This window comes from Nicotiana sylvestris, chromosome 2 (genome assembly GCF_000393655.2).
Source record: "Nicotiana sylvestris chromosome 2, ASM39365v2, whole genome shotgun sequence".
Lineage (NCBI taxonomy): Eukaryota > Viridiplantae > Streptophyta > Magnoliopsida > Solanales > Solanaceae > Nicotiana > Nicotiana sylvestris.
This window is the reverse complement of record NC_091058.1, coordinates 203,728,298-203,755,219: the sequence shown is the minus strand read 5'-3', so window position 1 is coordinate 203,755,219 and position 26,922 is coordinate 203,728,298. Positions and strand designations below refer to the sequence as shown.

At 38.3% G+C, this 26,922-nt stretch overlaps 1 protein-coding gene and 1 non-coding gene across 2 annotated transcripts; one reads left to right on the top strand and one right to left on the bottom strand.

The window, feature by feature from the left end:
• The first annotated feature begins 11,552 nt into the window (after positions 1–11,552).
• On the top strand, positions 11,553–22,484 carry LOC104239936 (uncharacterized). The gene is made up of 5 exons (XM_070168421.1): positions 11,553–11,785; positions 12,383–12,486; positions 14,432–14,513; positions 14,616–14,698; positions 22,066–22,484. Exons 1-5 carry the CDS (start codon positions 11,744–11,746, stop codon positions 22,310–22,312), a joined length of 558 nt encoding a protein of 185 aa, XP_070024522.1. The 5' UTR covers positions 11,553–11,743; the 3' UTR covers positions 22,313–22,484.
• Positions 22,485–25,214: 2,730 nt separating this feature from the next.
• Positions 25,215–25,285, bottom strand: TRNAG-GCC (transfer RNA glycine (anticodon GCC)). The gene has a single exon. It is a non-coding gene; the product is annotated as a tRNA-Gly (tRNA).
• Between the last annotated feature and the right edge of the window lie 1,637 nt (positions 25,286–26,922).

Here is a 26,922-nt window from a genome sequence, read left to right as displayed (position 1 = left end):
GAGGTTTTGTCTAAAATTTCATAAAGTGAATTTTTGAGTTTTGAACATTGATTCGGAGTCAGATTTGAGTGAAACTAGTACGGTTAGACTCATAATTGAATGTGTTGTCGTATTTTGTAAGTTTCGTCGGGTTTCGAGGTGGGAGCTTGGGTTTGACTTTTTGGTTGACTTTGGGCTTTTGATTAAAGCCTAAACCTTTATCGATTGAGTTTGTTTCTTTTGGAATTATTTGATGTTTTTGAGTTTCTTTTGGCTAGTTTTGAGCCTTTCGGAGGTCGATACGCATGAGATGACATTTCTAGAGTATTATTTGGCTTGCTAGGTATTGAATTTGGCTTATTCGAGGTAAGTAACACTTCTAAACTTAGTGTTAAGGGTATGAATCCCTGAATATACATGTTATGTGTTTAGTGTTGAGGTGATGCACATGCTAGGTGACAGGCGTGTGGGCATGCATCGTATGAATTAGGACTCGGTTGGTTCTATGGTACTGTGTAGTTACTTAATCTTATTTTTTATCCATGAAAACTCTACGTGATAGAGTAATTGAGTTATGGTCCATGTTAGAAACTATGTTTAGGCTATATGCTTATTCTGTTGGGACCCATTGAGGTCATTTCTACTGTTGAGTTATTTACTTAAATCGCATTTACATACTTAGTTATATTCATTCATTTGCAAATCATATCTTTGTCTTTATTATCATTTGTTGTCACATCCAGTTGTTATCATTATCGGGATGATTGTCATATGATTTGTGAGCCGAGAGACTAGAGAGGTTGATGACTGAGTTTGGGCTTGAGGGTCGGATTGTGAGTGATATTGATAGAATCGGGCTGCACACCATAACAGATTTTATTGATTCACGATGGGATCGGACTGCACACCGCATTCAGCTTTATTGATTTATGATAGGATCGGGTTGCACGCCGCATCAGGTATTACATATTCATGATTGGATCGGGTTACGCACCGCAATAGGTTTTATCAGCACTTGGGCAGGATCCGCCCCTCCGGAGTCTGACATGCCAGTAGTGAGCACAGGTTTTATTGACTCATGATGGGATCGGGTAGTGCACCGCAGCAAGTACCATACAGTGCTAAGTGACTGAGTATGCTGAGTTATTAAGCATGATGAGTGGAGTGCGGGACAGTGAAATTAAGTACTCTGAGAGTGTGAGTACGTGAGTTCGTCACTATGATGCATTGTATTTGACATGCATACTTGACATACATGCATCGAGATGTATTTCTTCATGCTAAACGGTTGTGTGACATTCATGATTTCACATGCACATTGACATGTAGGCATAGAGAGGTAATTTTCTTATGCTATATGATAATGAAACATCTTATTTATTGTTGAAAGTTTTTGGAAAAATCACATTTTTTCTAATTTAGTCATATTTTGGTGATTTCGGTGAAAGATTTGGGTTTTACTGTTATACATGAAAAATATGCCTATTTTCCATAACTTTGAATGAGTTGAGCATCATATCTTTGAGTTATTTCTTCTACTGCTTTTGTTATATTGTTATGAGTTGTTCTTGGCTATTGGTGTTGGACTTTGACCGTGTCCAAGCTTGTTACTGCTTTCAACCTAAGATTAGGTTTATTACTTATTGAATACATGGGGTCGGTTGTACTCATACTACACTTCTACACCTTGCGTGCTGATTTTGGAGTTGATATTGCTGTGTATGGTGGGAGCTGACATTGAAGATGAACCTGCATTCCGGTTATCTGCCTCTTGTTCTTGGTAGCTTTAGATTTAAAAATCTGTTTATGTACGTTTCGAATAGATGATATATTTATTTCATACCAGTTTTGTAAACTCTAAGTTTTGGAAACTCACGATTTGTACTACCAGTCTTTAGGGAGTTGTATAAAATTTAGTTATTTTTTTTACTATTATAATTATCATTACATTTTGGTTTATTATTAATTGTCTTACCTAGCGGGTTAGGTTTGATGCTATCACGACTAGCTAAATTTTGGGTCGTGACACCCACCCACCTTATCCCCCAAATAACTCCATTCCTAATATTATCTAACCTGGTATGCCAGTATATTCATCTCAATATCCTCATTTATGCTACCTTCATCTTTTGGATATGAGAGCTCTTGACTGGCCAATACTCAACCCCATACAACATAATCGGTCTGACCACCACCAAGTAGAACTTACTATAGAAACATAGTATTATCAATTGAAGTACTTTTTCTGAAGAAAAAAAACATGTTCTATTATTCAACATTAACCATTTTATATTTGATCGATTTTAATTACTTCTAATGATTTATGATGGCAATAAAAAACCAGTTAAGGCATTAAAGGATCGTTTGGTTAGGATATTACAAGAATTAACGCAGCATAAGATTTCACTTAAGATAATAAATACAGTATTTGTTGACAACATAGAAAAATATAATCAACGTATAATTAATCAAGAGTTTGGTTGGCAGTATTGAATAATATTCACATTAAATTGTGCGAGAATCTATGTATTATTTTATATGAGATATAATATGAAATAAGAATACACATAATTAGAAATTCGAGGATTAACTATTTAAAGACAAATATGCCCTTTAGTTGGATGGAGGAGACAAAACGTGGAAATGACACAAGGTAGCCTGACGAGCGCAAAACACAACACGAAATTGATGTTCGCTAGCCAAAGATAGTATAGTTTAATTATCGTCTCCACATGAATTGGATTTAAACGATGCTCTAGTAATTTCTGACTTAATTGCTATTCAAGATGATCAAAACTTGATTTGAATTGATTATGAACTACGATTAACTACAAAAGTAAAGCAATTGACAATTGACTGCAAAGAACTTGAGATTAGTAGAGTTGGTTTCTTATCAATGTGAGGAATAAGAGTCATGACAGGATAGATACAACATAGCTATTTGGGATTTAACTCTAGTTTAATTCACTCTAATATTCTAATGATTCTCACGAATTCAGTCGATGATTAGTTCAAACGTGTAGTCAAGATTCCTCTCTCGATTAAATCTTAACTCTACTAGGTGAACTAATATAAGCACTGTGAAAGTATGCAAGCATGCGTCAAGGGATTAGTCTTTGGAAAAACATCTCTCGAATATTCTCCTAACTTGATTTAATCAACAATTCAACAAACTCTTTCGATAACTTAAGAGAATCAATGAATTAAATAAAATAAATAATGCAAAAATAATCACCAAAATATTCCTCTTTCGATTAAATAGACCGGTGAATAAAGTTGCAATAATTCTAAGCTCCATAAATGAATTCAAGCAAAGAACTAGAGTTAAAATTCACAAATATTTATCAAAATATATATATTTGTCAAACCCTAAAGGAAACTACTCCATAATCATGGATAAAGTCATCACAAATATAATTAAAGAATAAGAAAATATCAATCTAACGTTACAATCCAAAATCTTATATTGAATTGATGGAAAGATAATAAAATCCTGTGTCTTGTAGCCTCCAACGCTCTCCCAAAGCTTCCAAGGTTAAAAGTTCTCTAAAATTCATACTTTTGATGTATTTATACCATGTAGGAACGGGTCCGGACGAAACTATCCTTTCCAAGCTGAAGTGGGAAAGGTTGGGCAAGAAAATATACTACAGCGACGCACTAGGCGGCACACCATACGCCGCATTAGTGGGAAAGTTCAGAGGCCTTATTTTTTACTCTATAGGAAAATTGCACTAGCGCTCCGCGCCCCGCTACGCATGGGGGCGGTAGCACAATTTTCTGTGAGTAATTTCGTTTTCTCACTTTTTGATATCCAGACTTGTCCTCGACCCTCGAACGTGATCCCGACTTAATTTTTTGGGCTTTTACTCAGACTTTAAAGGTCCAACTTATTCAAATTAGCTCCAAATTATCTTAATAGCTCGGAATGATTTCCTGCAAGGCATAAAACACATAATAAGTGTAATACACTAATATTTAAGCTCAAACACAAGTAAAATACAGTAATTGGAGTGCAAACTACAACTAAAACACGGTATTCTAGCTTACCATCAATAACCCACACTTAAACCATTGCTCGTCTCGAGCAATCAAACTACACTTCACATAGGGACGACCTTTTCATCAGACAACTTCCCTAACTCATCATGCTAAGAATTTTTAAAGCAGACTAAGCACCAAATTATAACATCCTGGCCTCAAGACTCGACTCAAAAGTACCGCACATTTTTCACAACTTCCTCACTTACTCTAACATATAGGTTAAAGATTTTACCTTACTTTCGCAAATCATATGCCCTTACACAAACAATAGAGAGTAGTTCCACACACAATAAAATTTACAAACAAATAGGAACTTTGGATAGACAGAATTAACTCACTCTTAGAAATAAAATTCATGCGCCACAGAAGACGTACCATATGCTTGCCCTTAATGTAATACTCTACTAATTTAGCTCATTCAGTCAAGGATCAAGTAGGACTTTAATTGGTTGTAATGTAGGCTGCGGGATGGGTAGAATATATTTGGATATAATTATTACACCCCCCTGAGAACTTTAATATATACAATTTCATCATGTAAACCCTACACTTATTTTGAACCTAACTCCAACCTTCACAACATTAAGCTCCCCATATCTTTAAAGCACAAACAAGAGGAGAACTACCACTAGCAAGGGATCAATTTTTCTCTTTTCTTCTACATACACACTTTTTTTCTTCTTATTTTCAAAGTTTTGGTTGATTTTTCTTCCTCTTCTTTTTCTCCAATTCCTTACATGCGACTCTCATAATTTTTCAAACAATGCATCTTTCTCCTTTTTCAATAGTTCCACTCAAAATCCTGACCATACCTCCACTTAGCTTTTACAAGCTCATACAAATTCAAGTACTCACGAGAGGTAAAAGGTTCAAACAGATAGACAATTCAAACAAAAGGGGTCAAGCTTGTAGTGTGGTTGCCAAAGAAATAGGAATACAAGCTCAACGTGGCTAACTAAGATATCATTAATTAAGTGGGTAAAAGCATACTGTTATGAGTATGCTATTGGTTATGAGTATAGTATGTTGTGATCTATGGCTTCGAGCCAAGTTGGGGAGCTTGCTATTGGTTAGCGGATTGTGCGGTTATGTACTATGTTAGTTCCGATTTGATGCATGCTGGTGAATCAGTTCTGGTTGTGGAAATTGGGCCGAGAATGCCACGAGTGAAGGAAATTTTTTGACAAGATGTCATGAGCTCGGATGAGCAGGAGATAAGTTTCGATGTTTATGGTAAGTTGGTATTGTCTTCAGCGTTATCTAAGATCGGTGTTTTGTAAAAAGGGTTTTGCGTCCTGGTTAATAATTCTTGATCGCTCTTTAGCGTTAGTGCGACCAGTAGTTTGGATGTACGCTCCAGATATTGTTGTGGTAGGTTGTGGGAGTGTGTCCCATGGGAAGATTATATAAGTGTGGCATGTGATCACTTGATTGATTAAAGATATAAACCAAGTATGAAATTTGCAATAGTGTGATGTTGAGTATAGTTTTCTATATGCTATTTTGTATGCCTTGCTTCCTGTTTTCTAAGGAAAGTCCGTATTAGTGTGTGGGATTGGTAATTCCTTCCAGAGTTCATTTTCTTTTTTTGTATCGCGTTCGAATTGGTAGCCTGTTGGCATATTGGGGCATCATATGCGGCTTTTGATTATGTCTGGGGTGGCTTATTGCCTGAGCAGTTCGTAATGGGTGAGACGATATCATTGAATTCGATATTAGTGCAATCTAAGTATATGAAGTAAATTAAGGGGTTAAGACCATTGTTTGGTTCAGAATGAGGTAATAGTTCTTGCCAGAAGTATAGACCCAATGAATTGTTGATTCGGCGGTGTTATGAATTTATACAGATCTCATCTGTCGTATCGGTATTGTAAGAATTTGAACAAGACTTATGTATGTCATGCAGAGCATGAAATGTGTAATGATTTTTTTTCTAGATGGGATCAATAGAAGTTCTTGACTAGTTGAGTACGTAAACGTTCATGGTTCGGAAAGGAGGTGAAGTCCTCATGTTACCTTAGGATGGTATGGTATATGCGATATGTTGTGAAGGGTTGAGATTTGCGTGTGTAAGGTTACAGTTCAGTTCTGAATGGAAATTCATAACATTCTTAGGCGGTACGGGCAGCTTTAGGTGATTAGAGAAATGAGCTTCAGATGATTAGGGTGAATGATCTTCAGATGATTAAGGAAATGGTATTGCTAATTGGAAGTGATTTGATGAGAGTATATGTCTCAGAAAAAGGTAATGTGATTAATGATATTTCGGTAGTATTGTGGCATGTTCTTGGTGGGTCCACTGGTGGTATTCGGGTTTGCTTGGTAGCACAGGGAAATTTTAAGTATCTATCGTGGAATGATTAGGTATCAAAGGTGTGCATGTATTCGCACGGTGGAAACTGGAATCAGGTATGATGATTTGTGTGCCATATAGAGTTAGAGACTGGGAGTTCTCATGTACAGGCTAGGTTGTGGTGGTGGATCGTGTGTATTCGGCACCATTTAGCGGCAATCGGGATTTGGAGGCTCGAGTGGATCTTTGTTTGCTGGTATGTTAGATTTTGGATGTGATGTCAGAATTCAGACTGGTTGTCTTAGTGTTGAGTGATTCTGAACTATTGCACTACGGGCAATACCGAAAATGCCACAGGTTGAGTGATGAAGTGCAATGGATTATGTTCTAGCAGAGTGGTTTATATTTCAAAGGACTAGCGGACGGTTGGGAAAGATTGCTTTCTTAATTGGGCATTCGTGATGGATGTCAGTGCAAAGGTTGCTATCATTAATTCAGTTCCGGTGTTGGGGGACTTTTCAGATGAGTTTCATATGGCTAGGCATGTCGCCGGGTGAGGTTGTTTATTTCGGTATTAATTTGGTGCCGGGCACCGGATCGTCTGGCTCCGATAGGAGTTGTAGTAGTAGAAGTCGAGCGGGATGAGTAATTGAGTGTTGCTCGGTGAATAACGTACTGGTTATGTTCTATCAGGTTTGCGTGGTGTGTGTTATTTGTTTCACCATGGGTGTAATGATTTGCTTTGGCTCCAAACATCAATTGAGCATGGTTGTCGATTTCAAGCATAGTGACTTGAGGTATTTCCTGTGGAGTAATATTTGGATAGGAACGCGTGTTGCAGCAAAGCTGTGTGGAAACATGACATTGCGGGTCAAATTTGTATGTCCTATTTCTATGATGTGAGACAGGGTCTCAGCCTTGTGTTGTGGCAGTACTGGTGAGTTTGAGGTATAGCTCTCTCAGTTGAGTCATTTTCATGAATTGAGTATGTTCGGACCGTTTCTTATTGGTGCACGTATTATGCAAGTTGTGGCTTAGGTATGTGTTGATGTGTCATGTCACCTGAGTAGTGTGTTTGGTTAGAAGAGATCGTTGAAATCATTAATGAATGCGAACGGATTCGATTTCAGTATGTGTGATGGGTAAATATTGAGGTTCGGTTCAAAATTTGCTATGGTAATTACCAGGAGAGAAATGACTTCATGAATGGTTGACATAGGAAATGGTTATGATTTATTGCGTGTTTCCTTTATCATTGGCAGTATGTGAAAGTGTTGGAATGAGGCTTTAGTTGTTAAGAGGTTTCCTATCGATATTCGATTATTATGTGCAACTACTGTGAATAGAAATTATCGTTTCGAGTGTTTGAGTTATGGGGTATATCAAATAATTGCACCTGATGTTGCAGGTATGGGTTATTACAGCTGGTTCGGGCTTATTTTGAGTATGAATGTGAAGTTCTAATCTTGTGTATGATTTCGGAAGGTGCAGTGTGGTTCTATGGTTTATGGACTAGATGGATTGTGAAATTTCAGCTATGTTATGTTATCGGACCTATGCGAGATAGGGTAGTGTGGGATCACCCACGAGTATATTCTTGGTAAAGTCGTTCAGCTATTGGTTGGCTTCTAGGACAACTCTAGGTATGCTTAAGGACGAGCGTTTATTTAAGTTGGGGAGGATGTGACGATCCGACCCGTCGTCTCATGAGTTACCGCCCCGTTTTCCCCATTTCCTATTTCTTTATGCTTCATTATCAGTGTTGGGTGTGAACGAGTTGATTTGGATTGGTTTTAGTAGGAAATGAGACACTTAGTCTCTTTAAGGAAGGTTTGTTTTGGAAAAGTCAACCGGACGTTGACTTATATGTTAGAGGGCTCATATTTGAATCCTGATGATTCGGTTAGCTTTAGGGGATGATTTGTGACTTAGAAGTGTGATCAGAAGTAATTTTGGAGGTCCGGTGTAGAATTAGGCTTGAATTGGCGAAGTTAGTATTTTGGCGAATTCCGGTTGATAGGTGAGATTTTGATCCGAGAGTCGGAATGGAATTCCGAGAGTTGCTGTAGCTTCGTTAGGTGATTTGGGATATGTGTACAAAATTTCAGGTCATTCGGACGTGGTTTGATTGGGTTTTTAACGCGAAACATGAGTTAATTATTTAACGAGCAAAATGGGTATTGAACTGAGCAAATAAGCTCCGAATTGAGTTTTGACTGAATGTCTATATTCTTATTATTATTTGTGACTCATAAGAACAAGAATCATCGAATTCCGAGGTCCCAGGCCCGAGAAATGAATTTTTGAGTAAAATTGCTTCCTAAAAATATTTAAGGAAAATGGAAATGAAATTTGATTAGAAAGTGATGGTATCGGGCCCGTATTTTGGTTCCGGCACCCAGTACAGGTCTTATATATGGTTTAAGCACTTTCTGTAAAGTTTGGTTGAAAATGGACGTCGTTTGACGTGTTTTAGACTCAAAATGGAAAATTTGATGTTTTATGAAATTTGAAGGAATTCTTGGATTTTAAAGCTTAATTCGTGGTATATGACGTTATTTTGGCGATTTGATCGCACAGCTAAGTTCGTATTGTATTTTGGGACATGTTGGTATAATTGGTTAAGGTCCCGAGGGTCTCGGGTGGATTTCGGAAGGTTAACGGAATGGAAATCGGATAAAAGGATTGCTGGAATTTTCTGTTGCAGAAGCTGTCTTGGACAGCAACTGTGCAATCGTGGAGCCTATTTCGGAAGCTTATATCTCAAAATACATAAGGAATCTGTAAATTTACAAAACATGCATGTTGTAGCCCTTGCATTCTAGTACAGAAAGTTAAACCATTCATCATTCCGATATTTGTACAGAAAGTAATGATAGATTTAGTGAAGGCTGGGATTGCCTTTTGTTTTGGCTGGAAATAAGTGCAAGTCGCATTTCATAGATGCGACTTGCCTAGAAAACAGCTTATATTCGGGAATTAGCCATTTTTATTCATTTATGACAATTGTAGAGCTTGGGAAAAATGATTTTCAACAGATTTTTCAAGGGAAACATTTGGGGTAAGTGTTCTATATACGAAAGTGATTATATTTCATAAATACATGGTTATATTCACGTTTAATTCGGATTTAAATGGAAGAAATTGGAATTTTTGCAAAACTTTTCAAAAATAAAAAATTAAGATTTGGAGGTCGAGTTGTTGTCGGAATTTGATAATTTTGGTATGGTTGAACTCGTATCGGAATGGGTTGTCGGATTTTATGAGTTTCGCTGGATTCTGAGACGTGGGCCCCACGGGCAAATTTTGAGTGTAATTTCGAATTTTTTATGGAAAATGTAGAATTCCATATGGAATTAATTTCTATAATTTTTATTAACTGAATCGAATCGTTATGGCTAGATTCGAGGCATTCAGAGGTCAATAAGGGGCAAAGACATCGCAAGCTAGAGAATTAGCCGGTTCGAGGTGAGTAATTGATGTAAATGATGTCCTGAGGGTTTGAAACCCCGGAATTTCACATCGTAACGCTATATTGAGGTGACTTGTGCACTGGATAACGGGCGTGGGGTAGAGCACCATTGGGGATTGTGATTTGGTCCGTCCCGAGAGATGTTTGTACCGTGTTTTCTACTTGAACTAAATTGAGAATCATCCTTACTTAGATTTAATTGTTACATTTGGGCTTCTTGCCAATTATTTGAATCCTTCAGGGATTGATATCACTGCTTTCGCATATTTTGCATATCATTTGACCTCAGTCCAAGGTTTTAAATACTGTTTTGCAAACTCAACCATCTTTCTAAGATTTAAAAACTTAAATGATATTTCTAAATGATATTTCGGGCTGAGAACTACTGTTTTACAAATGCTCAAGGGGCTTATGATGGTTTCTGGACTGAGCATGGATCGGGCTGCGCGCCGCAACAGTATTACATTGATATTGAGGCCGAAAGCCTGGTTGAGTACATTGATATTGAGGCCGAGAGCCTGGTTGAGTACATTGATATTGAGTCCGAAAGCCTGGTTGATTATACTGAGATTGATATGAGGCCGATGGCCTAGATTTGATGCCACGAGATGACTTGATATTGCGCTTGGGCTATAGGAGCCCCTCCGGAGTCTGTACACACCCTCAGTGAGCGCCATAGACGATAAATAAATGGATGGCTCGGGCTGCACGTCGCAGTGGGTACTAGAGTGTACCATCATATGCATTGCATTGCACTCATGCATTTATTTTTATTGGTTATACCTGTCTCAGTATTTGGTACTCTGATTTAATTGGCTTGTTGCTTCACTATTTGTTGTTCTAAACTGCCAGTTATAGTTTACTTGGTATTTTTTTCCCATGATTTCTTATTCTCAGCCTTTATTTATGTTTATTACTCACTGGGTCAGAGTACTCACATTACTCCATGCATCTTGCGTGCAGATCCAGGTACACCACAGGCTGAGTGAGGATTTGTTTAGCTGAACAGCAGTATCCGGGAGTATTGAGGTAGCTGCATGGAATTCGCAGCCTTGATCTCTCCCCTCTATCTCTATCTTTTATTCCGCATTTTTCCTAGACAGACTTGTAATAGGTGGATATTCTGTATTAGAGGCTCATATTCGTGACACCAGATTCTATTGGGCTATGGTGTGGTATTTTAATTGAACTTCCGCAGATTTTATTATTAATTATACACTTGTATGTAATGACTTAGTAAATTCTCTGTGATATTTATCTATAATCTGAATAAAAATTTGGGATAATGTTACTGAATGGTCGGGCTTGCCTAGCAGTGTGTTGGGCGCCATCATGACCGGGGTTGGGGGCGTGACACAAAGATGATTATATCAACAAATATACCCAGTGAAGTTTCCTAGTTACAACACAAAAACTTCAGCTTTAGAGTTGAAGTTTCCCGGTTACAATACAAAAACTTCAGCTCTAGAGTTGTAGTTTCCCAGTTACAACACAAAAACTCAGGCCCGACTACTAGAATGCTGAAGTTTTGCGTGATTGCCTTTGCTACTTCAGCCCCGTGTGTTGAAGTTGTGCGAAAAAGCGGGTACGCTTACAATTTTTTTTGTAAAGCGGGCACAAGTTAAAATATGATACAAAAAGCGAATATAGATGCAAATGCTCCATATATTTTAAATAACGGGCTTAAAAGTGGCGAGTGCAATCGAAACATGGGCAGGCCCATTTACGAACCCTACTCATACCGTCGGAATTAAGGGCAAATCTGTTATTTTCAACTGACTAAAAATCCCTTCACGCCCGACTAAAACCTCTTGCGATTCAGCAAGCTTCTTTTAGCCCTTTCGAGTTTGCTGGACGCCGGCGCCGGCGCCGGCGCCGTCACCGTGCCGTAAAAGTAGAAGAACAGCTAGCTAGTGATAACAGTAAGTTCAGTTTTGGTGTGCCTAAAATTCAGAATGGCAAAGCGTGAATTATCCAGTACCTTGAGGAATTTGAAGGTAAAAAAGGAGATTTCAATTTGGTCCCTTTTTCTAATCTGTTTGTTAATTAAATAAAAATTATTGGCTTTATTTGCAGGTTTTTCAATTTGGTGCCTTTGATCTTGTTTGTAAAATTAAACGAAGTAGGAAATTTTAAGCTGGGTTTTGAGGGTTTTTTAGTTCTTGCATATATTTCTCAACTTGTTCTATTACGTTTTGTAATTATATTAGCTTTATTTGAAAGTTTTTGCTAACTCCATAGATTTATAGCTAGCTTAAAAAGATTCCAACTTAGATAAATTCTCTGAATAGAGGGAATGGATACAGCCCAACCCACCGGGGCTGTGGTCTAGTGGTTAGAGTGAAGGGGCGTGTTACAAGTTCGAATCCTGCTTCAGACTAAAGCTGGTATTTAGATGGAAAACTTTAGAGGGGTGGGCCCACTGGTCTACAGAGTATTGAACCGTGCCCCACTGGCCCTTGGGGATTTTTCGATTATCAAAAACAATGTAGAGTGGAATGGATGTTGAGCGTTCATGTAGTTGACTCCAATTATATGAGATTGAGGCCTAGTTATAGTATTTAAAGATTTTTTTAATGTTTTTGTAATTTCAGTTTATGCAAAGGGCAGCTCTGAGAGATGAAAAGCCTAAGAAAGAAGAAGAAGAAGAAGTAGTGATACCTGATGAAACCTTTCCCTCTAGTGCTCCCAAAAGATGGTAACCATTTTCTTCAATTATACTTCTTGTTATTTTGCTTGATAACTATTAGCATGGGATATTAAAAAGTATTGAGATTTGAGTTGTATTTTTAGTTGGAGTAGTATTAAAATTTGTATACTTTGTAGGTCCAAGAGCTTTGGTCTAGTGGTAATAGTGCAACAAGTGATGTGAAGTTTAGTAGGCGCACATAAGAGGTTTGGATCTTGCTACAGACAAAAGAAGGGTAGATGGGCAGACCATTATTCATCGAGTTCCGAACCATGTGCCACTGTCCCTCGAGGATTTCTATGTTATAAAAAAAGATTATATACATAAAAAAAAGGGCAGCCCGGTGCACTAAGCTCCCGCTAGGCGCGGAGTCCGGGGAAGGCCGGACCACATGGGTCTATCGTACGCAGCCTTACCCTGCATTTCTGCAAGAGAGTGTTTCCACGGCTCGAACCCGTGACTTCCTGGTCACATGTCAGCAACTTTACTAGTTACGCCAAGGCTCCCCTTCAAAGATTATATACATCGCACTATGATAATATAACCAGATTTATACTCCTACAATACACTATCTACTGTTGGAAATCTTTTTATCAGGAATCGTTCTGTGTTGAAAATCGCTGCCTTTAAGATATGAGGAATTTGATATGACAATAAAGAATATAGAGAGAAGAAAGAGGTCTGGATAAGAAAAGAACTTACTTAGCTGATATTATTATTCTCACTTCAAGAAGCTCCTTTAAATGGGAGCCTTTGCCTCTTTATGCGGCTGCCTTAGAATTTTTGGCAAATTCATCTTGCTCATTTCTTGATATGATAATATACTTCTTTCCTAGTTATTCTGATTCTGTGCAAATGCTTCAACTATTGTAATCAAGAATTACAATTGGTTAAATGTAATGAAAGGGATTAACTAGTGAAATGGCATCTTCGACACATGATGGAAGTGGTGATTTATTACAAATAATGTTGTGGTGCAACGTATGAGTATACACCAATTTTTTGTTTTGAGATCAATGTTAACTCAGGACTATTACAATTTACATTTTCCTTGGACTTTGTCTAATTTGGATTTAGTTTAAAGCTGGACCAAGTTTAATACCACTGAAACTAGATTTTTCCTTCTGGCGAGTATCAAGTTTGCTGCCCAGATTTAGGCTGTTCCTGAATACTACCTGTTAAAGGGCACACAAAAGGAGTAACTGAGTTTACTTTAACTGGTTAATTATGATATGAAGTATTCCTTTTCTTTCTCCAACCTATGAAGTATTTCTTTCTTTGCAGTGCTCAAATAGCACTAGCACTAGAATAGAAGATGTATAATGTTTAGACTGCTCAACTATCAACTATGATCTTTGACATGTTGACAAAGCTTGACTTTGTATAACTTTTTCTCGTAGATGGGTTTTAGGCATTTAGATCAAATAAAATTTGTGTAAACTAATTTTTTCTTCCGCTAGAGTTTAGATATTTTATAAAGGGTATATTGGATGTTACAACAACAACAACTTCTAGTAAATTTCTGTCCCAAACAAGTCGGGGTTGGCTATATATTATATTTATCCTTATTGACAGGTATATTGGATGCTAGTAACTTAATATTACCTCAGCGATGTTGAGCCGAGTGCAAAAAAGTAATATTTTAGGATTTCCATTTTTAAAAATTTGAAGCGCAGTGTGGAATCTATTTCACGTACCGGTGACGCTATATGTTGTGGTTCAAATTATATATCGACTACTGTGTCCGCTGCAACAAATAGTTCATCGTAAATTCATTTATAGATTGGCGATTTTTATTATAATGGAAGGAGTAATTATATGTTCAGATCTCCTGTAGTACTAGGTTTGTTCCCACTCAAAGATGCTTGTTTCTTGCATTATTTTCATATTTACCTTTGTTTTATACACATTTACATTTTCCTCTGATTTTTCTTTATTGCCTTTTCGAATGCAGTGTTGTCATTATGGAAGGGGATCCCCACCCTGGGACTACAAGGGGTCGGATGTCTTTTCAGTGTTTTAATCCTTCTATTGATGTGAGTATAAGGTTTACATGATGTATACTTTCTGAAAAGACTGTTCAGTTCCTATTCTCCTGTGGGTTGTTATCCTGTCTCACCAAAGCCTTGTCTTGGTAGAAATTAAGAGAAGAAGCGTCAAAACCACATTCTGAAGGTTCTGCTGCTTGTTCTTCAGAGACGAGTGAAATAAATTCGAAAAGGTCAGTGTTTGATGCTTAAAGTTCTCATAATAACTTGTGTACTCTATCCATTGTTGTTATACGATGAGCATTATGGCCCATTACTTCTACTATATACCATCTTGACTTTATCTTTTCACATCTGTTTCATCAGTAGAAGATAACATTATTTTCTCCTGGTATATCTTTGGCCGAATATGTTGAAAATTCCTTCTTAGTGGATTTTTGTTACGTAGAGATGATAATAGGCGATATATTGTATTTCTAAAAAGAAGATAATAGGCGATATGTGTATAAGATCCCTACGATAAAGTATTAAAGATTGCATAAATGAATTATGATTATACGCAATCAAAATAAATAAACTATGATTAAATGTAAAAGGATTAATACCGCTTGTCACACCTCCTTTTTTGCCCGCGCCGCCTGCAAAGGGTCGCGGAAGGGAGTTTTTCCAATTAAAGGACAATCGAAACGGGATTTATTTATTTATTTCAGAGTCGCCACTTGGGAGATTTATGGTGTCCCAAGTCACCGGTTGAATCCCGAATCGAGGAAAATATTGACTCTGTTTAACAGTTTGCGCACCAGAAATCCGGATAAGGAATTCTGTTAACCTAGGAGAAGGTGTTAGGCATTCCCGGTTGCAGCCGTGATTCTGGGAAGTGGAAGGCCCCCACCCTCAGGAATTTTGTCTACTGAGACTGCGTCGAAAACTTGATAAACCCATGGGCCCTTGTCATCGTCGGTTTCTATGAAGGGCACAATAGCATCACTGACGGCATGTGTGCCATCATCCCCGTGTACCACAATCTCTTGTCTATCCCATTCAAATTTGACCATTTGATGCAGTGTAGAAGGCACTGCTTTAGCTGCGTGGATCCAGGGTCGTCCCAACAAAAGATTGTACGACACCTCCACATCTCTATCACTTGAAATTCCATGGTGAACTCGACTGGACCAATGGTTAATTCCAGTACGATATCACCCACTGTGTCAGTACCGCCCCATCAAAACCTCGGACGCAGACGCTGTTCTTGTGGATCCTATCATCAGCAACCTTTAGTTTGTTCAGAGTGGCCAAAGGACAGATATTGGCACTTGACCCATTATCAATTAGTGCTCGAGTGACCACCGATTCTTCGCATTTTACCGTCAGGTAGAGTGCTCTGTTGTGTTCAGTACCCTCTATCGGTAACTCATCGTCAGAGAATGTCACTCGGTTTACTTCGAAGATTTTGTGCGCTATTTTCTCCAAATGGTTCACTGAGAGCTTGTCCGGGACATAGGCTTCGTTCAGAATCTTCATTAAGGCCTGACAATGATCGCTTGAATGGATTAACAAAGATAGCAACGAAATCTGGGCCGGGGTCTTCCTCAACTGCTCTATAATTGAGTAGTCCTGTGCCTTCATCTTTTTTAAAAACTCCTCTGCTTCTTCCTCCGTTACGGGCTTCTTTATTGTTACAGGATTGACCCTTCTCAATTCTGCGGGAACAAAACATCTTCCCGAACAAGTTAGTCCCTGAGTTTCGCATACTTCTTCCACCACCTCCTTTCCCTTATGCATCACTGTCACTTGACTGTAGCTCCACGACACAACTTTCTCACTTGTTACCGGCAACTGCATGACTGGTCTGATAACAACTGGTTCTACGTGGGCCCCCTTTACCACCAACATTGGTGTGCTTGATACTCCCTGCAGCACTGCCTTGGCTGTCTCTGGCTTCTTCGCAGCAAGAGACGAACCTTTCCCCATTACCAAATCCCAAATTGTCGGAACTTGTAGGAATATTGTTTAGCTAAATACTATTTGTTAATTTCAGCATGTAAAACGGTTTAGGATTAAAATTAGATTGCCAAGTTTTTTTTAATTTGACAAACTGTGAGCATGCCTAGTATAATGTAATTAGGTAGTAACATGTGAATGAGATGACCCGAGTCCAGTTTGTACCATACACATTGGGTCTGGGCCCGAATTGGCAACGGACTGCCCTGCTTGCATCATTTTCAGATTTTACGAATCATATTCGGAACCCAACTATAACAACTCGTAAGCATGTAAATAAATTAGGACATTTTCTCTTTCATTTTGTAGAGACAAATTTAATAGAAAAAATGTAGGCACTTTAGGATTATCCTGTTAAAATAAATGAGATGAGCCTCACCCAATCAAATTTAAGGTTGAATTTGTTGATTGAATTTGATTAGGAATTGGTTATAGCTGCTGTATTTTGGTTGACTTTGTATAAACGGCCACTTCTGTCATTTTTTATTATTATTGATTGATTAACTCGCACAACCTTAAAATCTTCGTCCCTGAAGTGCTGAAAGGTCGTGTTCGGAAGATCTGTTTTTTTTGGAAAAATGATCAAATCGTTTTTAGTCAAATAAATTTTCTTTTGTTTAATCTTATTAATAAATGTGCAGAATGAACACGACTCAAATTGAACCTTTTTCAATCATGAATAAAATCCCCTCCAGTTGCGGCTATGGTGGAATGATTTAGGCAAAGAAGGGCATGACGAAATCAAGAAACATCTGAAAGGTCTCACGAGTTTGTTGGATATCAGGCCTCGAGGGGATATTATAAGGGCACTGGTCCCTTACTGGGACCCTGCGCACAATGTCTTCCACTTCTCGGACTTTGAACTCACCCCAACTTTAGAGAAAATAGCAGGATACATCGGCAGTGCTGAAGTTCCGTTGAGGCATAAATACCTGGTTGCTCCAAGAGCCGTAGCGGTGCACCGGTTTTTGGACTCATTAAAGATAGTCAGAACAATCCATAACCCCGACTTGGCAAAAGGTTTTTGCACTCTGAGCTTCATATATCAAAGATACGGCCACATAGGAGGATTCGACAAGCCAGAAAACAAGTTGTGTAGCAAAAGTAACCGTCGAAAGTGGGATGAACATAGACGGGTTGCTTTCATGATAACCTTCTTGGGGCTTTTAGTGTTCCCAAGAAAAGACGGGAATATTGACATAAAGATAGCTGGGGTCGTCAGTACTTTGCTCACTCAAAAGGATAGCACGCTGGCGCCCATGATTGTATCTGATATGTTCCGAGCTCTCACAGCCTGCAAAGCCGGAGGTAAATTTTTCGAAGGGTGTAACTTGTTATTGCAAATGTGGATGACCGAACACCTATGTCACCGAGCCCAGTTCCTGAGCCATGGATCTTCTGAAAAGACTTGCATTCTACACCAGAATTAATGAGGTCCGCCTACCTGAAGGAGTCTCGACATGGACCTCATATTTCAGGACCCTCAACGCCAGTCAAATACAGTGGACACTGGGATGGTTACCGATCGACGAAGTCATATACGTGCCAGCAGCTAGGCCCCATTTTCTCTTGATGGGACTTAAAAGCATTCAACCTTATGTGCCGTATCGGGTTTTGAGGCAACTTGGGAGGTGTCAGATAGTGCCGAAAGATGAGGATCTAAGCATCCAGGTGATTGAGATCAGTTCCGATGGCCAATTTCCTGAAGCAAGGGTTCGCCAGATTTGGAGCCAATGTCAATACTTAGAGGCAAATACTTGTGTACCGAATCAGGCAAGAGGGGAAGTTTCACCCGGATATCAGGCTTGGTACAAAGGGGAAATGTCGTCTGGGAGGCCGGCTAAAAGACCTCATCTTCAAGAATTTGCCAAGTCCTCACAAGAGCATTGGGACTGGTTGGCCAAAGAGCGGGAATATCTTGCCGAAATAGGCAAGCTGAAACAACAGATTAAGGATCTGAAATTTGAGAACAAAGTGCAGGTTGCTGTCGACGAAGGAGAAAAGAACAAACTAGCCAGAGAAAGCGAGATCCTCAAAGCTCAGATCCGGAAGATGAAAATGGATGCCGACAACCAACGGAGAAGCCGGGCCGATAAAAGGTTGATAGCAGGGTTAAGGAATCAGGTCGCTGAAAGCCGAAAAGACTTGGAAAGATCCAAGGCTAGCATAGCAAGAATACGGGCTAGATGGGCAAAAGGTACAGCAGCGCGAAAAAAGCACCTATGGCAAGTGAGAAGGGATTATGAAGGGAGCGTTACAATATTAAGAGAAATAAATTCCACTCTCAGTGATCGGGTCCTTAACCAAGCCCGAGATGCTAGAACAGACAGGGAACGCTGCTATGATTCAATAGCCCGAATGGAAGAACAAATGGAGAGGTTCCAAGATCAGCTCATTGACAACACTCGAGTATTGGGACTAAAGAATCAACGAATAGAACAGTTGTGCATAGAAAGGGATAGAATCAGGGGTAGTATCAATGAGATTGGGCGCTACATCACCACGAAGTGCCTAGCATGTGAAGAAATGCCCCGTGATATCCTTTTTGCCTCAGTCATAGGTTATGTCCACCGGATCATAGAGGAATTAAAAAGCTTGCAAAGAGGCCTGACACCAAAACCCGCAGAAAGGCCGAACGATGCCTCGCGGGCACCAAAATTCAAGGCTTTAATGTATCCCTAGTTCAAGTCTGCACTTGTTTGTTTTAAGAGTCTGTTGTCTACCCCTTTGTTCTCTTTTCATATCAAACAATGTTAATAGTGTACATATTAAAAGGGGGGCAAATACTACCAGTTGCCAAAATGGCGCAAAGCAAAATACGAATAGGACAGGCCAAAGATAAGGCGACAAAGCAAAAAGAAGTTGGTCGCAAGACCAAATGATGAATGAGTCTAGATCCCAAGAGGATCAAATTTCCCGGGGACGTTGGAGAAAAAAACGGAAAAGCAACAGTTAAAAGGTTATGAGGATCCCCAACAGATTTGCGAGATACAGGAACAACTCCGACAGATTCTCGACCAAGTTCCACAATGGTCGGACAACACAGAGCGGGGAAGGAAGAGAAAAGAAAAAACCATCCCCAGCAGGAATATCATCCCCAACAAGTTTTGTAGCAAAGCAGGGAAAAGAAAAAGGGAAAAACCATCCCCAGCAGAAGTGGCACGACCACTCACCACGTTTTAAACTAACAAATTTTTCTTTGATTTAAAGCAGGAAAAAGAAATATTATTGACCACAGGAAGACAGGGTCGCAAAGAGGATTATTAAACTGGGGTAGAAAATTTTCTCTCATTACGAAAATTTTCTTGAAATCAGATAGCCATTTGGGAAAGAGAGAAGATAACACAAGTTTTGAAGAAAGCATAATCCCCAGCGGTATACAAGAAGGGAGATACAAGTTTTATAAGAAAAGCAATCTTGGAAGAAGCAAGATATCCCAAAGTTGTAAAAACAATGACCTTTAAATCAATATCATCCCCACCATTGTTAAAAGGAGGAAGATAATTCCCCAGCAGTGTTATTCCCGGCAGGTTTCAGGGAAGCGAAAGCACCAACTTTAAAGGAAATAGTCTTTGAAGAAGGAAAATGACATATTGGTGAAATAAAATATCGGTGTTATCCCCAGCAGTTTTCAGAGGAATAAAACACCAGTTTTGAAGGAAGAAGTTGTTGAAGTCAGGAGCCCGCCTGGAGAATGAAGGCTGAATTATTTTAAAATTGTTGGAGTCAGGAGCCCGCCGCCGCAAATGCGAAGGGCGTTGGAATAGGAGCGGTACTTATTTCTGAAACAGGACGCCATTATCCTGTTACAGCCCAGCTGCGTTTCTATTGTACCAACAACATGGCTGAGTATGAGGCATGCATTTTGGGTTTGCGACTAGCTGCAGACATGGATGTCCAGGACGTTTTGGTCTTGGGAGACTCGGACCTCCTGGTGCATCAGATTCAGGGTGAATGGGAAACACGGGATTTGAAGCTCATACCATATCGACAATGTTTGCACGATCTGAGCAAGCGATTTCGATCAGTGGAGTTCAGACACATCCCGAGAGTTCACAATGAGGTTGCCAATGCTTTAGCCACTTTAGCATCGATGTTGCACCACCCAGACAAAATTCATGTTGACCCGTTGCACATCCAGGTTCGTGATCAGCATGCCTATTGCAACATGATAGAAGAAGAAGTGGATGGCGAGCCATGGTTTCATGACGTCAAGGGGTACCTCAGGATGGGGATATACCCGGAGCAGGCCACCGGAGATCAAAAAAGAGCTATTCGGCGATTGTCAAGTGGATTCTTCCTCAGTGGAGGAGTGTTGTACAAAAGAACCCCAGATTTGGGATTGCTGAGATGTATAGATGCTAGTCAAGCCACAACAGTTATGACAGAGGTACATGCTGGAGTTTGTGGGCCACATATGAGCGGATATGTATTGGCGAAGAAGATTCTTCGAGCAGGGTATTATTGGCTCACTATGGAGCGTGATTGTATCAGTTTCGTGCGGAAATGCCATCAATGTCAGATACACGGAGATTTGATTCATTCTCCGCCGATAGAATTGCATACAATGTCAGCGCCATGGCCATTTGTCGCATGGGGCATGAATGTCATTCCTAAATGCATGCAACATGTATTTTTGTATTTTTAACTATAGCAAGGTGAGCATTTACGGACAGAACAATTATCGAAATGTCACGCAAATTCTCAAAATTGTACCCGAAGGTAACTTGTTTTATTTTTTCGATTTCTTTTGGAGTAGTTTTCCGTGAAGCAAAAATCACGTGCTCACACCGCTTATAAACAAAAATGGTGAATTAAGATAGGGAAACTAAGAGATGTAAATAGGGATGGCAATGGGGCGGGGCGGGTGCGGGGCGGCTTTGGCAAAACCCACAAAAATTTCAACCCGCCCCCGCCCGCATAGTTATTTTTTCAGTTTTCAACCTGCCCCGCCCCGCTTAATTTTTCTTCTTTTTTTCTTTAATTTTTTTCTAAGACAAATTAGTTTGATATTTTATTATTTTATAAAATGGAGAGTTTAATAGAATCACATAAACATAAAACTGAGAGAACGTTGATCTTCCAAAATAAATGAGTTACTATCATTTCCTATTACTAATACGATATCTTGACTTATCTAATATCATTTTGGTGAGACTTATGCAAATTGGTTAATTATAAATCAAAATAGTATTCGTGCTAGTGAAGAAGAATGTGAAATTGTAGTTGAAACGATTGCTTTGTTTCAAAAAAGATAAAATTCAAAGTTGCCCCGCACTAAACCAGCAACCCGCCCCGCCCCGCTTTAAAAATTTTAAAAATTATTTTAACCCGCCTTGCCCCGCACCCCCCCGCCCCATTGCCATCCCTATATGTAAAGCTAGGGTGGCATCTTTTGTCCCCATGATTGCATTGGATTTCTTGATTATTGTATACTTTACGTTAGATTAGGTGCATTTCAAAAATTTGTGAGCCCCATAATGTCTTTCAAGTCGTTTTGTGATGAGTTCAATTGTTATTTATACCAAAGATGTTTGAGTTGCTAAGCCATGGAATGACTGAAATTCTCTCTGCTCATAACTACTATTTGTTGCCACAGAGAAAATGGAACATCACAATGTGGGCTGGAGAACTCTCATGTGGATGACTCGCGTCATTCTCCTAACGAAGATCTTAAAAGGAAGCAAGATGATACATCCTCTGAGGCGCAGTATCCAAACAAATCACATAAGAGAGTTCTTGGCAATCCAGAGTCGTCACCTAGTAGTAGTCGAAGTTCCCAGAAGCCACATAGACTGGACTGGAGTGTTCTTAAGCCTCCAAAGTCTCAAAAGAAAAGGCGGTAAGTGTAACTTAAGGTGATTTTGTTTTACTGATATGAAATTTTTTCTGTATTTTTAATTTATGTTGAGGAAAGGTAACATTAGTCTTCTGGATCTATGGTAATCCTGTATTAATTTTCTCATTGGGAGTTATTTTTGTATCAATTTATATTAGCCTTTTTACTTTGGATTGTTATGATCCGTTGAAAAAATTTCTGCCAGGTTTGTTCCGAAGACAGTCAGAACTAAACGTCTGAGAAATTTGGGCAGTATGTCTACATTGAGAAAATTTCATCAGGAGAAAATTTCATTTAACCCTTTACCTTTTGGGATTGAGAAACAATACCTTCTTCACCTTTTGAATTGAGTCATAAACCCCTTGATCTTGAATCAAAAACTAGATCTAGGGGTTTGTTGTTGTCCCATTCAAAAGGTGAAGGGCTTAAAATGGAATTTGTTCTTTTATCCAAAAAAAGAAAAGAAAAGAAAAAGAACTGTGATAGAGTGAAGAATCATATGAGTGAACGAAGTATAAAATTTAACACTACTAAAAGGTAAAAGGGTCAAATTTGTCCCTCTACTATGAGAAAAAGGATCACTTTTATTTTCCGTTATACTGTTCGCACAAAAAATATCCTACCATTGCCCAAATGGCTCAAATATACCTCTTCCGTTAAGGCTATCCAATGTGGACATCTGATCCAATGTGGCTTTGATATTTTGGTGAGGTGGACACCAGTGGCATGCCACCTCACCTTCCCCAACCCATTTTACCCCCTCCCCTCTTCTTCTACCACTAGCACTTCCTCCCCCTCCATCTCTCATCCGAAAATGGTGCCAACAAAAGCTTAATAATAGAGCGTTCGAAGATGGTCAGATTTTAAGGATGCCCATTAACCTGCTGTTTCCATCTTCTTGATCAAATATTTTTGCTTCCTTCCAAAAATTTAATGACCCAATTAGTTTAGTTGCAGCATAGTATAGTTGTTGTTCTTCTACCAAAAATGGCATGTATGTATATTATAGTTAGCCTCTTCTTTATTGGCTAAATACTCTAGCTACTTTTCTATGATTTACTATAACTACAAATGTTCTGAATTATAATATGTTTATGTAGTACCAACATCAACACTTTTGCCGGCTAATAAACCCCACATGAATCTTTTATACATTTTGGTTGACGCGTAAAAAGCATAGAGCATTAATTTAAAAACTATATATTCTTCAATTGCTTAAGTTTTAATGCTGTTTGAAATTATGAATATTGCAATTCATTATTTACTCTCCGATTTACTATCTGCTGGTCTTATGTCATTTATAAGAAGTTGTAAATCTTATCCATTGAATAGTAGCCCTTTGTCATAAAGGACCCCAATTTCGCCCAAGCGCAATATAACTTCCTACTACCTGATGTTTGATAAAGTTTTGGAGCTAGTGAAATATCCTGAATTTAGTGCTAAAAGTATATGCCAGTTAAAGTTAGAAAAGATCCATATGCAAAGAAAATGTGTCGTACTACTTCACTATAGTGAATTGCAAGTGGAAGAAGACGAAGTTGAGGGAAGGGGAAAAATGGGTTGGGAAAGATGAGGTAGCATGCCACGTGGTGTCCACTTTATCAAAATATTAGTCACATAAGATTGAGAGTGTATCTTGGACAAACTTAACAAAGAAGGGGTATATTTGAACCATTTGGATAACGGCATGGATATTTTTGTATAGATATGTATAATGAAGGATAACAGTGATCATTTTCTCATAGTAGAGGGTCAAATTTGGCCCTTTTCCCCGCAAAAATAAACATCTGTACAGAGGCAAATAAAGGAGTTATACTAAAATTCTATGATGAGTGAAGAATTATTCGTTTATATTATCATTGCTTTTACTGACCATTTGCCAATCTATAATCAACTCAACTAAAATTTGAAAATGAATGATCTAGTCTTCTTCTTTTTTTTTTCTTTCCAAAATTCAGGTAAAGTATGTAAAACGTATGTCATGAATTCATCGGATTGGCAATGGCGACAGCCCGAACTAATTTGAGATGTGGAACTCTTTCGGATACTTCTAACTACCAGTAAAACATAAAATAGAAAAAGCTGAAAACAAAGGAATAAATAAGGTAGAATGGCCTCTAGAAATGTGAATCAATACTATATGCCACACAATCTTTTCATGGAAGAAACTAATGCTTTGTACTGCACCAAAATTAGGAATGGCAATTGGGGCGGGGCAGGGGATAAAATAAATAGGACGGGGTGGGGCGGGGCAGGGCAAGGCAAAATTTAATTTTTTAAAAATTTTAATGGGGCAGGGCAGGTTGCAGGTGAGCTCTTAGCTCCAATAGAGAGTAATTGGGTAGCCTGAGGCCTAGCTATGTACAAATGTTATACATAAGAAAAGAGCGAAACGAGCTGACGACAAATCAAGGATGATATGCATATTTCTCAAAGTACATTGAAGCAGAGGCCTACAGATACTTCTAGTTCCCAAAATATTTTGTTATTTCCTATGAGAAACGAACAAGCTGATGAAGTTATTTTTTGAGTAAATCTAGTTGATAAACGACGTTCAGAAATAACTACGTCAAAAACCATGAATATGAAAACCAGAAACAAAAGTTGCTGTTAATTGATCATATATAGGATATGTACCAGAATGGTTACTAATACATATCAATTTTAAATGTTTCAATAAAAGTTGAAAAAGTAAAAAACAAATAACATACTGTAAAATGAAAAATAAAGGGACCGTTTAGCATTTCAAAAAAATTTGCCCTGCCCTGCCCCACCCCATTTGCAGCCCTAACAAAAATACAAAAAAGTTGATAGAGCTCAGATGCGCTGTTGTATCGTCCTGAAAATTCGGACAAGTGCGGAGACCCTTTTCACCGCATGGAGCGCAATAAATTCTTCACAGCTCTAAATGCACCAGCCGGGAATCGAACCCGGGTCTGTACCGTGGCAGGGTACTATTCTACCACTAGACCACTAGTGCTTGTTGAATGTTGTAGGACATTAATTGTTGACATAATCAGAAAGGACATGCGAGCACATGCACGTAAGAAGAAGTTTCATATTCTACTGCGTTTCACCTTTCTTCGTCTATGTTCTGTTTGCGGCATGTTCATTAGGTGCTCCCTTTATTTGAGCTGATTTATAATAATGTTTGTTTTGAGGAATAAAACCTTTGATTTTGTTTCTAATAGTCCAATTTCACCTATCCTCCGCAGCTGCTAGGACTTGGTAAAGAGTCTGTTTACTTCGTAAGGATGTTGTTATGTATATATATATATATTTATATATATATATATATATATATATATATATATATATATATATATGTGTGTGTGTGTGTGTGTGTGTGTTGATGATTGTATATAAACTCCTTCATGTTTTTAGCCCTTAGAAGCTTATTATTATTATTAGAAGAATAAGACTATGTTGAATTAGATCAGAAATTCACCCCCTTCATGTGGGAGGAGGCATTCTTTTTATACGAGAGTCCTAGCAATACTGGCTGGCTGAGGGAATGAAAACTCTACTTAATTAATTCTAATTAATCTCCTACAACATTCAACAAACATCAGTGGTCTAGTGGTAGAATAGTATCAGTCTATGGTACAGACTCGTGTTCGATTCCCGGCTGGTGTATTAGGGCTGTGAAGAATTTCTAGCGCTCCATGCGGTAAAAAGGGTCTCTGCACTTGTCTGAATTTAGGACCAAACAATAGCGCATCTGAGCTCTATCATTTTTTTATGTCTTATATTTTGTGTACCACGCATAATCAGTTTATTCAATGAAAAGATAATAATGTAAAATCAGTGTATAATCTATGTGTATCGATTAAGAAAAAACAAATAAATTCGGCCGGCTATTTGCGTAAAGATTCCTATAAATGACTTACCTTCAAATTTCGTCTCAGCCAGTATGCTACTGAGTCCAAACCTTTATTGTGTTTTGGCAAAAGATTTTTTCTTTAATTGCTCAAATCTTGTAACCAAGTATGGAAAAACTCGCTATCTATTTGAAGAATTGATTCAAATGAATACTGTTAGGGTTGTTCATAAAAATCCGAAAATCGAACCAAATCGAAAACCAAATCAAACCGATCAAAAATATCGATATTTTTTGGTTTGGTTTGGTTTGGTTTTGGTTTTGAATTTTAAAAACCGATCAAATTTGGTTTGGTTTTGGTTTTAATAAGAAAGAAACGAACCAAACCGACTATACGAGTAACTATTTCAAATTTATTATTATATATATATATATATATATATATATATATATATATATATATATATATATATATGTATATTTTTATACAAAATTTCAAAAATTTAATGGTAAATGTTAATAGTTTGCACTTTTAATATAGTTCTTTACTTTTACATTCTAGTTTGATTGGTAGTTTTCTTATGTTAAGTGTAAGAATCCATTTCGTGTTAAGAATAATATATTTTTAGTTGATTCCATAAATTATTCATCACCAGTGGCGAAACCAGGAAATTCAATAAGGGTGTTCAAATTTTGAACACCCTTTGCCAGTGGGCTATGCAAGAGTGTTCAAAGTCTGTTTTTAATCAATAACAAGTAATATTTTATCTTATATGTAGTATAATTTTACCCTTCAA